This window comes from Ochlerotatus camptorhynchus, unplaced genomic scaffold (assembly GCF_037179485.1).
Source record: "Ochlerotatus camptorhynchus isolate MF236.1 unplaced genomic scaffold, CSIRO-AGI_Acam_v1.1 ptg000361l, whole genome shotgun sequence".
Taxonomy (NCBI): domain Eukaryota; kingdom Metazoa; phylum Arthropoda; class Insecta; order Diptera; family Culicidae; genus Ochlerotatus; species Ochlerotatus camptorhynchus.
This window is the reverse complement of record NW_027040849.1, coordinates 3,930,150-3,946,742: the sequence shown is the minus strand read 5'-3', so window position 1 is coordinate 3,946,742 and position 16,593 is coordinate 3,930,150. Positions and strand designations below refer to the sequence as shown.

Below are 16,593 nucleotides of genomic sequence, written 5' to 3'. Positions count from 1 at the left end.
TATAACTCTCAAGTCTGAACAAGGCCTTACCCTGAAAAATAAGTAAAGTAAGCCAAGTGGCATTCTGCCTAATGACCACTACAAAGAATGTGGAGTCCATCTATTTCGAATCATCGTTATGTCCTTACCTGTTGATATTCTGTGACCTTTGAAACATTTACAACCATTGTACTGATGAATTGAGAATCATGAATGGGATATCTTTCTTACAAGATTTTTTATGTTTAAGATTTATACAAAACAAAATTCTAACATTCTTATTATTCGTCAATTTCTGATTCACATCACTCACCAAAACCACTCAATGCAACATGAAGTCTTCGAATTTCCGCGAGTTGAACCATACTCAATGGATTTTGCTCATGCATTTTTTGCAAAATTTTAACTTGACGACTTAATTCAGCAATAGTTTCGTCCGGTGTTCTTCGATTGAGACTCCCCTCCGGTGAATCAACATTCGGCAATATTTCGTAAACATCCAGTTTCAGTCGCTTCGCAGCAGGACTTGTTTCGCTATTTAGGATATTTTCAGGAATATCAAAATCTTCATCGGCGTCAGGAAAAAGTTCGTCGATTCTATCGCTTATGTGCTGCGTAATTTGTACTGCTTCATCATTCTCGCTACATCGATGTTCCAGCGCTGTTTGAATGCCGTACTGAATCTGTTGCCGCGTGTCATGACTTGACGCTGACACATCTTTGCGAATCCGTTGAAGAGCAGACAAGATAACATCATTGCAGACAATTTCACGCACCTTGGAGGGTGGCATTGTTGCTATGGTGTATAATGTACTCACTCGTATGAGCATATTTTTATCTTTAGCGAGAATCTTCAGTACTTTTTCACTGCTTTGTGGCACAAGTTTTACAAGTTCAAGCAGCTTCTGCTTGGAGGTTGCACTCTGAAAACTTACTTCTTCAGTAATATTTTCCAAAATGGCTCTCTGTAGAGCATTTGAGCTCGAACCGTGTTTCGCTAATTGGACGGTTAGATTTAAAATAGTGTAAATTACAGTATTGTACTTCGATGACCATTTTTTGTCATGTTTCAAAGATTTCCAAAACGGAATTATATCACATTCTGCTTTCTGCAACATATTCTTATCATCATAACTACAAAGCAAATGCAGCATATGAAGGGTTGCATACAAGTTTTCCGCAATCATGCTTTTCAGCAGATTAGAGCAGTTTTCCTTGAGATTACGTAGCAGTGATTGCTTGATCGTTTCAGTGATATATTTGCCTGGAGTTTTCAAACCAATTGCCACCCACAATTTGTGATTTCCCGGATCAACAACGGAGTATTTCATCATCACTTCTTGTTGCATGCTCTTCGGCATGAACGTGTACATATTATGAATTAATCGTCTCACAAAGGCCACCTTCGGTTGAGAAACAAAAGCAGAAAATCGATCGTTCACAACTTTCCAAAACTGAAAATACTGCCAAAGAAGCTCGACTGGGTGGTACCGTAAATAGACGCTCCAGATATCTAGGCCCATCATGCCTACCCAGTATGAGTCGTTTAGGATCATTTTTACAAGCATTTCTTCGAGCATTTTTCGACTCTTTTTCGAAGAATTCTTGGAACGCAATATAACGAAGGCTGACAAATGGACCAGTAACTGTCGGTAGAGGTGCTTGTGTCGGTTGAAAACACCATGACTTTTGGACAAGTATTCGACACATGTTAGCAGCAAATTGCAATTAGTTGTATACAGGTTCAACACACGTGTGTCACGACTTTCAGATACCAGTTTCGATATAATAAGAATGATGATATTGTAAAAAGCTGTTATTTCTTCAGTTGATTGGTAGTTGATCGATGTAAGTGCCTGTACGAAGAAAATAATCAGTGAGTAACATGGTAACATTTTATTATAATCCAAAGCAATGAATGGACTCTACCTTTACGAAGGATGTGGTTTTGAAGGTCAATCCAATCACAGTCATGTAACCGACTACCAAATGCTGCCGAATTGCTTCGGTAAACTCCTTTCCTATATTTCTTGATACAATAGCATCCTCGATTACTACCGTTGTCCTTAAAATACCTTGGTATTCACCATATTCGTCGACTTTTATGAGATGTAAAAATTTGATCAAAACCCGTAGTATAAGGTTGATAAGCTTCAATTTAACCATGTCGTTTTTTGAGAATTCCTTGTTTTCAAGCAGAGATTTGAACGCTGCCTCTATCTCGTTGTTAGTTTCGAATATGAGAGAGTGGATCCACGCAGTTTCGTTCGCTTTAATCTGAGCTTCATGTAAGGAGCAGAGTTTTCCTACAGCTTTCCATGCTTCCGTACACCGTATGTTATCTATTCCAATAGTCAAAGATCCAATTTTGCAGAACGAAATGATGACTGATAAAGGCAATACAATGGGGGATTATTATTAGAACATCAAATGATATATCAATGTTAACATACCGTCTTTCAAACACGTGAATTGTTCTTCAACTTCAACGTGCTGAAAATAATGACTCGCCTTGTCGGAAGGCGTCAGCAGGTGTATCATTATCAGTTGAATTTTCTGGCAGATCACGAAAATCTGCTGTACAACGTCATGATCATCTGCTTCACTGTTAACTTTTGCTCTACTTCGACGAACGATTTCATAGCTACGTATAAGAAACTCCAAGAATATGGTCGTCGTACGGTACAGTTGGTAGGTTTCCGATACTTGAAACACGTACTCGGCAAAGTTCAACAGTATGTTGGCGAATGATAGGAAGGATTTTAGGTTGTCTAACAAAAAGCAGGAGAGGGCGTTATCCTTCAGCTCAATCACAATCTAAAAGAACAAAACGATTTGTTTTAATTTAAACTCCAGTGAAGACATAGATATTTGTTTTGCAGCTTACAACATTTGACATTGATCAAACCTGATACGGTAAATCATGTAGTGGATATAATGATTCTTAAAAAAAAACGTAAGTTATTTTGAACAATTTTACCTAGTGTCTCACTTTCCAACAGGTGCTTCCAAAAATTTGGTATTTTGTAATAGTAAAATTGAACATGTTTGTAGTTCTGTGGCGAACGTTTCAGCTCAATTGATCATAAGTTTACAAAGTTACCATCATGTCAAAGTTGATCATTTTGTATGGAAATCGGCATGCGCTGCTATTATATTGAACACAACTGTAAATCGTTAGCTTCACGCATGAAGTAATAAAAAACATGATTAGTTAAAGTAAATGCACAGACAAACAGACGTAACGCTTTGAATAAAATTATCTGCAAAACATAGTACCGCTAAACTCCAGTAGGACTCCAGTAACGACATCTCGCGGAAACCAAGCTTGCTCGCTGATTCGCCAACAATGTTGCATGCAAGAAAAACCAAATATATAGAAACGTCAAAGTGATCCGATGCCGATGTTACCTCTATGCCAGCGCTGCGACGAGTAGTTTGCGGAAACGATAACATTCAAACCAATCGTTAAATGCGCAAACGATGATCTAGAATGAAGAGTTACATCTGTTTGTCTGTAGTAAATGTATTTTTATACATTTTTAGAAAAAAATGCTCAACATATCCATCTTACCCTCATATACGACCCGCCCATATTCTAGTACTACATGTATGTCAGTTGATTTTATTTATAAACAATAAAATTTCATTCCAAACTTCAAATTAACCGGCGAACAATGCTATCGACAAAATCGCACTAACCTTGTCCAGGTGCTTTAACACTTCCGGAAGCAAGGCCACCGAAACTTCCGCCTCAAATTCATCCGGATCAAAGCATTGCACCACTTTGCCGAACACGAACTCGTACACCTCGATGTCACATTCCTGCCGGCGGAGACTGTTCAATGATATTCGGGACACCTTTTTCAGCGGAATTTTGTCCAACTGATCTTCGGCAAGACGCAACTCGTTGAATGTTTGCACTTTTATGTCCTGGTCACTCATTTTCCGGAGAAAATCGGATGGAAAAGCCGCAAAGTATCACCACCTTCACCGCAAACATCCAAAATTTTGTCCCAAAACAAACGACTGTCACATTCAAAATGCGCGCAATTACAAACTCGTCGTGTTTCACTTCCTTTTATGCCCTTCGGAAAGTTTGCTTTTGTGTGAGTACGACAATGGCTGCATCCTGAGAGCACGTGCTTTCTTGTTTTTGTTTACTACCTTTCAATTTGTCAACACTCACGCTTTTCAACCAGTTTAAATAAAATAAAATTAGGTTTTTGTTGAAAGTTGGAAGAAAATATTCGTTTATAATGTTTGAAGAAGGTAAGTGTGCTGTAAAAAGTTGTATTTTCACAATGAACATGTTTTACTATCCAGATCCCCAGAGCTCCGACGAGGAATGCCCTGTCCCGGATGCCGATTCGTGTGATGCGAAAGAACTGAAGCTGCTGTTCGAGCAACATATTAAATCCAGTTCGGAAACCGCTGCTTCTTTGAAGCGCACCTGTGGCCTTAACTTGGCCTTATCTAACGATGGTCGCAAACTGGCGGTGGGCCTCTCCCGAAAGGTGCTTCAATTGTACGACCTCGGCACCAACGGTGAACTTGTGCTGTGCAATGCAGAGTTTGCGAAATACAAGAGCGCTATCAAGGGGGCAAAATTTTTCGGAAACAATCCGAACACTCTTATGGTTTGTACTGAGGAAGGGGACGTAAATCTGTATGATTTACGCACCGGTAATACGGTTCATCGGTTCGACGATGTTTCGGAAGGTCCGAAGAAGACGATGACAGCGTTCGATATCAACCAGAACGACCGGGTGATGTGTGCTTCGACCGAGGTCCAGAAAGGCGGAGACAGCTTCCTACTGTTTTTCGACATTCGGGAACGATCCTTTCTGGGGAGCTATTGGGAATGCCACAGCGAAGACGTCACGAACGTTAGGTTTCATCCGACGAATCCGGATCTACTGAGCAGTGCAAGCGTCGATGGGCTCATAAATGTTTTTGACATCTCCAAACCGAACGAAGACGATGCACTGCAGGATTGCTTCAATGTCGAAAACTCCATCGAATCCATCAACTGGCACTCGAGCCCAACGGATAAAGACTGGATTTCGTGTATTACGACTACGAACGATTTCCACCTGTATGAAGTGGAAACCCAGGAGATTGTTGTCGAATTCGATAGGGAGAGTATTACCGAATACACGAAGAGGACTTCATCGATGGACTGCAATGTGATTAATACACACAATGATGGCAGCGCAGGATTCTTCCTGTTGGCAGGATCGAATTACAACAAAGGGTAAATTGGCGAATAACGCGATTACTAGGTCATAAATATTAAAATTTACATTCTTCCAGCGAATGTTTGCGATCGCTAAGGTACGACAACAAACACTTCTTGCCGCACAGGAACTTCCTTCACAACAAGCAAATCATTCGGGCCAGCGTTTATAACGAAAAGGTAGGCATACCGAAGCGCTCTTATCAGTCTCAAAACAATCACTCAACGACGGTAATAATTTGCTATCGACATGCTTCGTCGTGGTTGTTACAGTGATGACACCCTACTTCACATTTTTATCACTCCCTCCGCCCGTAAAAGCAAACAATCTACCGCGTGCTGCACTTATCAATGCGTCATTTTAGCCTTATTTCTTTTTTTTTATTCCAGGAACACTGTCTAATAACCACTGGTGAAAGTGGACTCATAACGGTGTGGCGTTCTGCGGAATCAACTCCAGCGCAAGCGGAATTCGACACTAGTGCCAGCAAGAATTTGAAGCAGAAGTTACACATTAGTCACCGAAACAAGCCATATTGATTTGCATTTAAGTTCCACTCGATGATCCCGCATTAAATTCACAAAACTAGACACGTGAGTCATTATATATAACATAAATTATGGCGATTGCGGGTTACGGAGATATCAAGATCCTTGTTTTGATCATAATGAAACGTTCATATTAGTAAGTAGTTTTGAAAGAATCGCCTTGTTTTGCTGCTTGCAGCGATACACGTACCGAACCGATAGCATTGTTTGTCTGCCGCGCCGCTCATCACACTCTATTAGTGGTAATTGATTTTTCATAGTCGTTAATCAATATCGTTTATTATTTTTCGACAATCTGTTCTCTTCCATTTAACGAGTGAAACTTGTGCCCAAGGGGATAGTGTATGGTTTCCGTTATAGAAAGATGGGCGCTAACGAAAGTTTACTGAGTGCTGATCAGTTGGATGAGTATGCAGAGTTGACCTATCTTACCCGCTGGGAGGTGCTGTTGATTTTTACGAAATTGCAAAGCTTGGCACCGGATGGACTGGTTAGGGATTTACAGCAGAGATTCCCCTGCCGAAAGATTATGGATGTTTTTCCGCAGCTGAAGGTAAGAAATGTTGATGCTCGTTTTTCTTGGTTTGCTTAAAAAAACGCTGAATATATCCACCTAGGGTGAAACCTGAACTACACAACTTTATTCTCCGTCGAGTATAAGTTACAACGATATTCGGCGTGATGTGTACCGTTATTTATTCCAGATACAGATGAAGACTAATCTAATTTGAGCTATTCCAATCGGTTTTACTTCGTAAAGCGGGGTGATGAGTACCTAGGTAGCAAATTGTAATTGATCGGCAGACCTGTATTGAGATCAAAGCAGAGTGAAAATCTTATACAAAATACTAAATTTTTCACCTGCGTGAAAACGCAATTGACCACTTTGTCAAGCAGTTTTGGCGTGACTTTCTACCAGTGATTTCACATAACTGAACCAACTAAATTCTATTTCTTTAAGAAAAAACGCACAAATGTCTGCTACTTTTCTCGTGGTTCTAGTAGAAAAAATCTCAAAATAATGTTTTATTTCAAAGTTCGAGTGGTAGTAAACGTCATTTTAACTGCTCGAATGAAGTGGTTAATTACCCATTTTATTCGAGCACTTAAAATGACGCTTACTACCACTCGAACTTTGAAATAAAACATTATTTTGAGATTTTTTCTTCTAGAACCTCGAGAAAAGCAGCCAACATTTGTGCGTTTCATAAAAAAAATATAAATTATTTGGTCCAGTTTTGTGAAATCGCTGGTAGAAAGTCACGCCAAAACTGCTTGACAAAGTGGTCAATTGCAACACAGAAACCACCATCAAGATAGCGCTATTACCTTTTTATAACTCTGTAATCTGAACGTACTATTAGAGTACGTTCAGACTACAGAGTTATAACATGTTATAGCGCTATCTTGATGGTGGTTTCTGTGTTACAATTATTCGACAACCGTTATAACACAAACGAAGTGACAGACGACTAACTGGCGAAGAAATCCATTTAAATAATGTGGTTCACTGTAATAGAATTTTCTTGGAAGCTTGTGCCATCATCCACCAGATGGGTTAGATTTTTTGTTTTGATTTGAACAAAGTTGATTTTGTGTACAATGATTCTTTGACAGTGTTATAACATTGGTTATAACATGTTACAACTCTCCAGTCTGTACACTGAACGAATTTGACATATTCCTGTTATGTGGAAGTCTAATAAATTTGCGCTATAAGATAATCCATTGAAAATGATATGATTGAAAATGTGTCAGGTAAATTCTATATGAATATCTGATACATTTACAATGCTGATAATTTGGTAACTTTTATATGATCGTCATATGATAAATGAAAATCGATCAAATTATAATAATTAACTGAAATGGATTTGAAACCCATAAGCATAAGCTATACTTTTCACCACAATATAATATATGTGTCATAAATCAATCGAAGTAAAGTTTATGTGAAAATAACATGAAATTTACTTCTTCTTTTGACACATATATTTAATCGATTTCTAAAAATAAATTCGAAAAATAAACATCAGGCAGTGGGAGCTTTCACAGTTGTGCCTTTTTTTTATTGTAGCTGATTTGGGATTCGATCAAGATCTGTTGAGGTGTGATGCTTTCGGTGTCTGTGCTCGATTCCACTGGGCCACGGCTGACTTCAAGATTGAGCTCGTTCAAATAGCATGAAGTAAGAACAGCTCTCCCGACATGGAATGTAGTGCAACTTTATGCTCGTTTTGCTAGAGTGAAGACAAATAGCACTGACAAATTTATGTTCCGTTTCGGTGGTGTGGTTTGTTCAAATCTTTCTTAATGCACCTGTGTGCAATAAATCAACGACTAAATTATATGATTTGATAGAACTGGCTCATGAAGTTCGAATACTACTTAGGGCTGGAATCTGAATTAGCCGTGTAGAAGGCTTACAATTAGAATCATAGCAAAGTAAATATTACAGTAGAATCATTTTTTTTTTCAATCTCAATACATTCTTTTCTGGAACCAATTATCATATGAAACAATAATAAACAAAGATTATTCAATACAGTATCATTGTTGTTAGTAGTATTTAGTTCCACTAATCATTTTAATGAGTGTACGTTAACATCGTTGAAAATTGTTTCAATAATTTATAAAGAACAATCATGTAAGATGTATTTTATTGGGAGCGATATTCATCCGAGAAAAACATACAATCTTTAAACGTCAAAAATCAAAGCAAGCTATTACAATGAGATATATATGTTTTCCTATACTGCAAAGTTAAATGACAGTCCAATAGTTTCTACATGTCTATTTACACGCGACATATCAACAAACGTCAAAAATCAGTAAAAGCAACTCCAATAAAATATACATGATTATCTTATAAGATATATATTTTAGTGAGCAATATTCATCATGAAAACAGGTATATTTTACTGAATTTTCTCATAGTGCAAACTTATATGATTTTCCATTAGTTTCTAGATGTCTGTTCCCACCCATGACATATCAACAGTTTTTCACCATGAAATATATCAGACAATATTCATATACTTTTTACCTATCGCTAACCACGTTCGAAGCAAAGTATTATCAAGTACTAAGTATGTGAAATTACGATAGAAATTATTCCATATCGCAGTCATAGTTTTTAAGTGATAATCCAATGGAATCTATCAATCATCACATAGAATGAATAAATCTGCTGACATTGCTATGTTATAAGATGGATCCAATAAACGGTACATGTCGATTTGTTTCAGTGTACAGCGTTTTAGAGTCACCATTTCCATGTTAGGGTATGGTATATGTTGTTCCATTCTGTTCTGTTCCTAAGGAGAGGGAAAGGGAGTATAGTCGCTATTGACCAATGCACGGAACAACTGCATGAACAAATTTGACGTTTGAGCAGTGCCGTATTTACTAAAAATGAACACATGAATACTCGCGTAACATTTAAAAATGACCTACCTGTACATAAAACTTGTCAGGCATTTTTCCCGCGAACCGAAGTACGCCCATGCAAACCAACAACTCCATTGGGTAGGGTGAGTTCTTCCCTTTCCGATAGTCGTTTGGTTTGCGTGGGTGTTCTTCGGTTCACGAGAAAAGGGGCTAACAAGTTGTTTATAAAAGTTGATAGGACCTTTTCTAAAGTTACGCGAGCATTACATCATGGTGTTCATTTTTAGTAAACACGGCACCGTTCAAAAGTCAAATTTTTTCTTGAGTTCATTCCGTGCATTGGTCAATATTCATAGTCTGGTGGATAGAATCTCGGGAACCAATTGAGCTGTCAAACAGCGGAACCAATCGAGCAAATCACGACCAATAACAGAAAAGAGCACATCAGCTATTGACCACTTTGTCAAGCAGTTTTGGCGTGAGGTTCTACCAGCGATTTCACAAAACTGGACCAACTAAGTTCTATTTTTCTGTATAACCCTCACATCACCACGTGAATTGTTTGTTTCGCTATGGAGCCTTAAAGTGAAGTCAACGGCAGAATGTTCAAATTGCATAACATTTTGATCGTAGACGGTATCGTGCTGTTCTAAACTACCTGTGTGTGTTGATACTAAGGACTGCATTTCGGCTTCAACATTGTCCTGGTTTAAAAAAAAAAATGCTACTGGTTTCCGAGTTGGTTCCGCTAACTTGTTCATATTGCTCGGGATTCGGTAGAGTTTCTACGTGTCCAAATATATGCCGTTTAAAAGCATACCAATAGAGAGCGCAATCTCACGAACACTAAAATCCAACATCCATACGTAAAAACGAAGAAGAAGAAGAAACAAAAAGGTATCGCGATATCACAACTACTTAAAAAGGTAGCGCGCGGTCTCACGCACACTTTTGTGCATCTGGAGAACTCTATTGGATACCCTAATAAAAATGTTATAATTAATTTGCTTAACGACGTATTCGGGCTATCATCCAAACCATTTGTGGAATAGTTCAACCAATTGGGTTATCGTTCGTTTATGGTATTTTTTATTAGGGTAGCTTTTGATAGCATTCTGCGAACGTACATTCATATCTATATACTATTGGAATTCTATGTATATAGAGTTCTCCAGATGCACAAAAGTGTGCGTGAGACCGCGCGCTACCTTTTTAAGTAGTTGTGATATCGCGATACCTTTTTGTTTCTTCTTCTTCTTCGTTTTTACGTATGGATGTTGGATTTTAGTGTTCGTGAGATTGCGCTTGGAGATCTATATTGGTCAGATGGTCAAAATAAGAGTAAGCGGACGAAAAAGTATTTGAGCATTCTGGAATCATACACAGCAAAAAAAGTTGTTGAATATTACATCGAAACTGCTGCAACCAGGTCAATCCATCGGTTGTGTAATATCACATTGTACGATGTACATCGATTTTGCGAACAAAATTACATCCATTGGTGTAATATTGTATCTGCTTTTTGCTATTACATCATTATTTCATACATCAGCTTGAATTACGTTGATCGATATTACATTTTTTGTTGCTGTGTACCTACATACGAACATTTTTATTCTGTTCTCAAAAACCGCTTGAGGTTTCATCGTAGCTTCGTATTGCTTTTGAATTGGTATATCGTAGATGAATGAACAGATGAAGTTCCACACCAGTCTGGAAATTCGTGAAAATTGCAGGGCTGCCATTTAGCTTCAAGCACTTAAGAAAATGTACACGTCTCTGACATGTGGTTCACACTTAATTTTTTTTTGCGATATGCCAAACACCTGCATGAGCACTATAAAACAAATTGTGATACTGTGATACTGTAAAAATTTAAGTAATAAATAGAATGTATTTGAAACAAAGTTTTATTATTCAATGTTTATTTTCTTATGAAATATATGTATGCTAGATCCGTACTGCTCATAAATGCAAAACTATGCCACCTCTGCTTGATTTCCTATGCATATGGGACAAGATCTAGAATGATCTCATAATTAACAAAAATATAATAATGAATAGTTCACTGTAGCTTTCGTCAAATGCATTCAAAAGTTGCACTAAACCATCCTGAACGAGTTGTTTCTCATGTTTACATACTGTAAACAATATTTCCGAAAAGAAAAAGTTAATCGGGATTTAATGGGGGAAGTATGTCAGAAATAACTTACTATACCCATTAATTTTCTCCCTCTATGTAGTAGTATCAGATAGAAATGACCCAAACTTAAACCCAATACGGCGAAAAATCCTGATGGATAAGAGAATGAGCGTAAAAAACCAATCAAAAATTACTTTTTAAGCATTTCCTGGAATATATCACTAAATTTACAGTTCTCAGAATATCCTCTGGAGAGCATCAGAAGATTTGGCGCTATCTGCGTGGTTTGATTTTTTCTCCCGGACCAGAAATTTGTGGCATCGCGAGTGAAAATTTTATTTCAGTTTATTTACGCGGTGATGAGAACGGCGCTGATCTATTGTTAGGGTTTTGCAATGTGCATTGCTTTTGTGCACGGAGTGACTTGAAAAAGAAAAGTGATATTTGGTTGTTGTGTGGTTGGAGTCGCTGGAGGAGGAATTGTTTAGGGATGACTAGAGAAAAATATGCGTGGAAGCATCGGGAATGCGCTCCCGGGTGAAGTGATTTGTTCCAGTTGAAGATGGTTGACAAGTGTATTTGTGGTGATGCAAATTATGGTTTAGATGACGCATGGCTTCAAACATTTTGTGTATCCGAATAAAACATATTACATACTAAATACGCACAGGGCATCGTCTGCTGACCATTGCCGCGGGTATATCGTGGGAGTCCCAGGTACCCGGTTCAAGCTTTAGTTGGCGGCGGTGGCTCTTCTTGACCTTCTACCCCTGAGTAGTTAGTGTGAATAAGGGCGTCTATGTGATGTTTTGCTGTACCTGTTGTGGACATCTAGTGCATCCTGTTCCCTTAACTTGTTGAGGACACCCTGTCTTGCCTCAAAAGTTATCCTTTTTGAAGTACTAGTCTTCACAACATAAAGGGCACCATTACGGAGCATGAGATTTGATCAAATTATTCGCAGTTCTACTTGTCCAACGCCCCCGGCTGGGTGAGGGATAGAGGATGACACACACACACACACAGTTCTCAGAATATCCTCTGGAATCGATTTCTCCGAACATCAATCGACTACTCCACCACCGCTGAAAACAAACTGAAAATAAATCAATGAACGTATCTGTTTTCTGTAAAAACCCAACACTCCTGGATCTATCGGCCGCAAACGTCCGGCCACGGGTTCAAAATTTAACATTTTCCATTTGTTTTTGCCGCTTCTATACATTTTGATTCAAATCCAGACCAGGATTTTTATCTTACTCTCTTGAAGCTGACTGGTTGAAAACAAAATATTTTTGTTTAATTTTGCTAATCAAGCAACCTATTGAAATGCCAAACACTTCGAATCTGTAGGTTTTTCACTGTAACGCAGATTCAAGAATATTTTAATGGAATGTAACGTGCAACACACCTGCATTTATGATGTGGGATCTTCCATTATTTCATAGTTAGAAACACGAGAAATAGGCGTGTAAAACACATTGAATCAATGTAGAAAACACATCGAATTATTGTGATTGATCAATTGAACAGACAAGTGTTAAAACACGTGAAACTGACGTGAACATTTTTTTGAGTGATAGAAGGGCATGTACACTCAAAAATATTACTAAACATAGAAAAGTTCAAAATTAATCATTTTATGTTTTATCAATATTTAAACATTTATTTGATTATAATTTGTTGTCAGAATAATACTATGTCGGAATAAAGGCGTAGAAATCGTTCACTTTGTATTGAGGTAAATATTTCGACGACGCTCATAATGGTTTTCGATCCAGTCTTTATGTTTTTCAAGTCGATACATATTCGTTATCTGCATTAAAAATGGAACCGAAATCCAAAATTTCATCAATTTTGGTACACTGTAACTATTTTAAATAAGTACGATTACATTAGCAAAAATCACCATCATAGCGCCCCTTGGTGAGACTTTGTATGGGAGCGAACTGTCAACGAATAGATTTAGTGTCAATGATCAAAAATTTAAATCTTGATTTAAAAATCGAGATGAATGTCTACGGGATCGATAAAAATATCGTTGTGCTCAGCAAACGAAGCTCTATCAGATGATGTATAAAAATCGGTACATTTTTCTAAGTTAAACAACCCAATTGTTAGTTGGGTAACCCACACTGAACCAAAGGGCAGAGTGAAATCGCTGGTAGAAAGTATAGATACTATAGATTCCATAGATAAGCGGAGGCACAAAAAGTTGTTTTGGCAACCATGAAAAATAAATGATCTTATTGGCATCCGTGAAAAAAGTTCATGCCATCATAGACCTCTTCGTTGTGCAGTTTTGTTTTGTTTCGTGCGTAAAAGTTCAAAATGAAGTGCAAAGCAAATCTTTACAACAATGTATCGAGAAATGGGTTACTTTATCTTTCCTTCTTCCGTTGTCCGCGAAATAAATCGCAATGTGGAGTGTGGAAAGCGTTTTGTGCTCATAATATTACAATACTTCTCCCTTAAAAAAAAAACACCATGATGAGGTCATGCTCGTTTGGCTACACTAACTGACAGTTCGTTTGGCTACATTATACTTTTCCTCCGCTTATCTATGTAATCTATAGTATCTTTAGTAGAAAGTTACGCCAAAACTGCTTGACTAATGCCCAACAATCATTGGAAGCAGAATAAGAGCTTATTCAGGCAAACATATGTTTCTTCAGCTAAAAATGGCTTATTCGGCCTTTAATCTGCCCAATTTGTGTGTTGGGTGCTACACTTTCCTAAATCCAATCAAGAACATATTATGATTTATGTAGGTCAATACAATGCTATCCCAACAAACAATTCAAAGTCACAAATAAGCATACACATTGAATAAATGCTGTATAACAGTGTACAATGCTGAATAAAACAGGATGTCGAATTATGTGCTGACAAAAGCTCATTGAGATCGATAGAGGCGCTTTTATTCCGCCGTTTGCTCTGATATGATTAATTTCCTTATTAAAAGCTTTATAAACGTTGACTGTCTTCCTTATTCAGAACCAGAAGGTTGATCTAATAACAAACTGAATAAGTGTAATTTGCACATACATTGTCGCTTTTATTCGACTGTTTTCAATTGATTGAATAAAATGCTTTTTTAAACGTCTTATAAATGTTTTCTAGCTCCATTATTAGATTTCTTTGCATTCCCAACAAACAATTTTAACTGATTAAAAGCTTAATAAGCTAAAAAATTGCTGAAGAATCTAAATGTAGCCTGAACAAGCTCTTATTCAGCTTTCAATGTTTGTTGGGTTGTTTTAAAATATTGCTGTATAAAGGTGAATACACTCAGCAAAATAGCTCTTATACCACCCAACAAATAATTCAAAGTCACAAATAAGCATATATATTGAATAAATGCTGTATAACAGTGTACAATGCTGAATAAAAAGAGTTGTCGAATTATGTGCTGAAAAAGCTCATTGTTCCACTCTGATCTGATTAATTTACTTATTAAAAGCTGTAAAAGTGTTAAATGTCTTCCCAATTCAACGCCAGAAGTTCGATCTAATAACAAACTGAATAAGTGTAATTTGTACATACATTGACACTTTAATTCGACTGTTTTCAATTGATTTAATAACATGCTTTGCATATGCTACAACCAAACGATTTCAAATTTTGAGAGTATAATGAAGACATAATTTGAAACTGTTGAAACCCTTGGAAAAGGCGCCGGTGGTGTAGTGGTAAACGTGATTGCCTCTCACCCTGGTTCATGAGTTGATGGGTCGATAGGTAGGGTCCAGGTGTGGGAGCTGCCTCCCTGGCGTCCGTAGCATTGGTGTTCAGCACGGAAAACAAGATCGACGGAAAACAAATCAAGGAAAAAAAAACCCTTGGAAAAGCCTCAACCCAATCTCTACATTTATTTATGCATTGCCGGCAATCAGGTGTAGACTGTTTTGTCACAATGTTTGTCTTATTAATAATACGAATCATCATAGCCTAATCAAACCGTACACTTTCCAGTACAACCCCTTCCGGGACCGGTTGTTCCAAGTGTTTTCCTCCGAGCACGACTCCCGCTGTTCGTTCGAAGACATTCTGGACATGTTTAGCGTCATGTCCGAAAACTGCCCACATCACGTCAAAGCGGCCTGGGCCTTCCGGGTGTTTGACTTCGACAGCGACAGCATGATCACCAAAGAGGACATCTTCGTCATCTGCGATCGGTTGACCAAGTACGATCGGCTCGATCAGGACGAAAAGGAGTGCATTGCGGAAGTGGTGAGTGGGAGATAGGAAGATTATGGTTTTGTTTGGTTTTGAACACTTCAATTTCAGCTACTAAAAGAGATGGATCTGCACAGCAATGGAAGCTTGGGAGAGTTCGAGTTTATTCATGTGATATCCAAGGTGCCGGAGTTCCATCACTCATTTACCTTTAGGCCGTAGTCTGGTGAGGAATTACCAAACAAGTGTTTTTTTTAGTTTTCAATATTTTATTCCATTGTTTTCTTTATTGTCAATACAATACGTTTCAAATTTACACTGACTGTTTAACTTATCCTTGATGCAGGCGCAAGCCTGTTTGCATTCTTCCTGTCTTGTCTTGTTTCGTGGTTTCATGGCTTAATTCGGTTCAACCTATCGGTTTCATTCGTAACACATACACTTTGAGCTGAATAGAGACCATTCGTTTATTCTTGTATATAATGACTATTTCGTTCACTTATCGCAGTAATGGAAGTCTGGTTGATTAATAATACATGTTTTTGCTCTCTTATGTTGTCAAAATTATAAAGGTACCAGGTTCTACTAGCCCTACTCGCTCTAGACCGGTACCTACGTCAACCTGGTCAGATCTCTTTTCCCGCAAAGTTCGTTTAAGTACAGTAATAAATAAAGATTGATAAATAACTAAAAACGAGCTTTGTTCATCGATCAGAACCCAAGTCGAAAATAAGTTCATCCTAGCTAAGATCAAGTTAAACAGAACTGAGAATAAATACTCATAATTGACCGCTATCTCGCATAGATTCGAAGAAATTCAAGCCATGTTACGTGCGTTTTTTTTTCCATTAGAGTGTGAGTTCTAGAGTGCTGAGCTACCTGGGTGATTTTATCAATATTATTTAAATTCTACAACACATTTTTCAATTCGACCTTGATAGCGATGCTAAATTAGCCCTAATATTCACAACTCTTTTTTTGCAGGTGCAACTCAGACACAACTTTGTTCGTACACACACTAGCTAACTACCTAACTAACCATGTAAAAGTAACGAACAGCTAATTGACCACATCAAAGCCAGTATGTAGTCATAATCCCGGTAATTGTTTTTTT

The 16,593-nt window shown here is 37.8% G+C and overlaps 3 protein-coding genes across 3 annotated transcripts; 2 read left to right on the top strand and 1 right to left on the bottom strand.

Annotated features, from left to right (window-relative positions):
• Positions 1 to 125: 125 nt before the first annotated feature.
• On the bottom strand, positions 126 to 3,979 carry LOC135709648 (uncharacterized). The gene is made up of 4 exons (XM_065232033.1): positions 3,682 to 3,979; positions 2,433 to 2,796; positions 1,909 to 2,366; positions 126 to 1,835 (listed from the first exon to the last, which is right to left on the bottom strand). Exons 1-4 carry the CDS (start codon positions 3,922 to 3,924, stop codon positions 285 to 287), a joined length of 2,616 nt encoding a protein of 871 aa, XP_065088105.1. The 5' UTR covers positions 3,925 to 3,979; the 3' UTR covers positions 126 to 284.
• Positions 3,980 to 4,158: 179 nt separating this feature from the next.
• Positions 4,159 to 5,845, top strand: LOC135709494 (WD repeat-containing protein 89). Its single transcript, XM_065231868.1, has 4 exons — positions 4,159 to 4,251; positions 4,306 to 5,236; positions 5,296 to 5,398; positions 5,609 to 5,845. The coding sequence occupies exons 1-4, from the start codon at positions 4,239 to 4,241 to the stop codon at positions 5,756 to 5,758; spliced, it is 1,197 nt and encodes a 398-aa protein (XP_065087940.1). The 5' UTR covers positions 4,159 to 4,238; the 3' UTR covers positions 5,759 to 5,845.
• A 139-nt stretch (positions 5,846 to 5,984) lies between these two features.
• Positions 5,985 to 15,773, top strand: LOC135709525 (calcium and integrin-binding family member 2-like). Its single transcript, XM_065231924.1, has 3 exons — positions 5,985 to 6,320; positions 15,276 to 15,533; positions 15,591 to 15,773. Exons 1-3 carry the CDS (start codon positions 6,132 to 6,134, stop codon positions 15,699 to 15,701), a joined length of 558 nt encoding a protein of 185 aa, XP_065087996.1. The 5' UTR covers positions 5,985 to 6,131; the 3' UTR covers positions 15,702 to 15,773.
• The last annotated feature ends 820 nt before the right edge of the window (positions 15,774 to 16,593 follow it).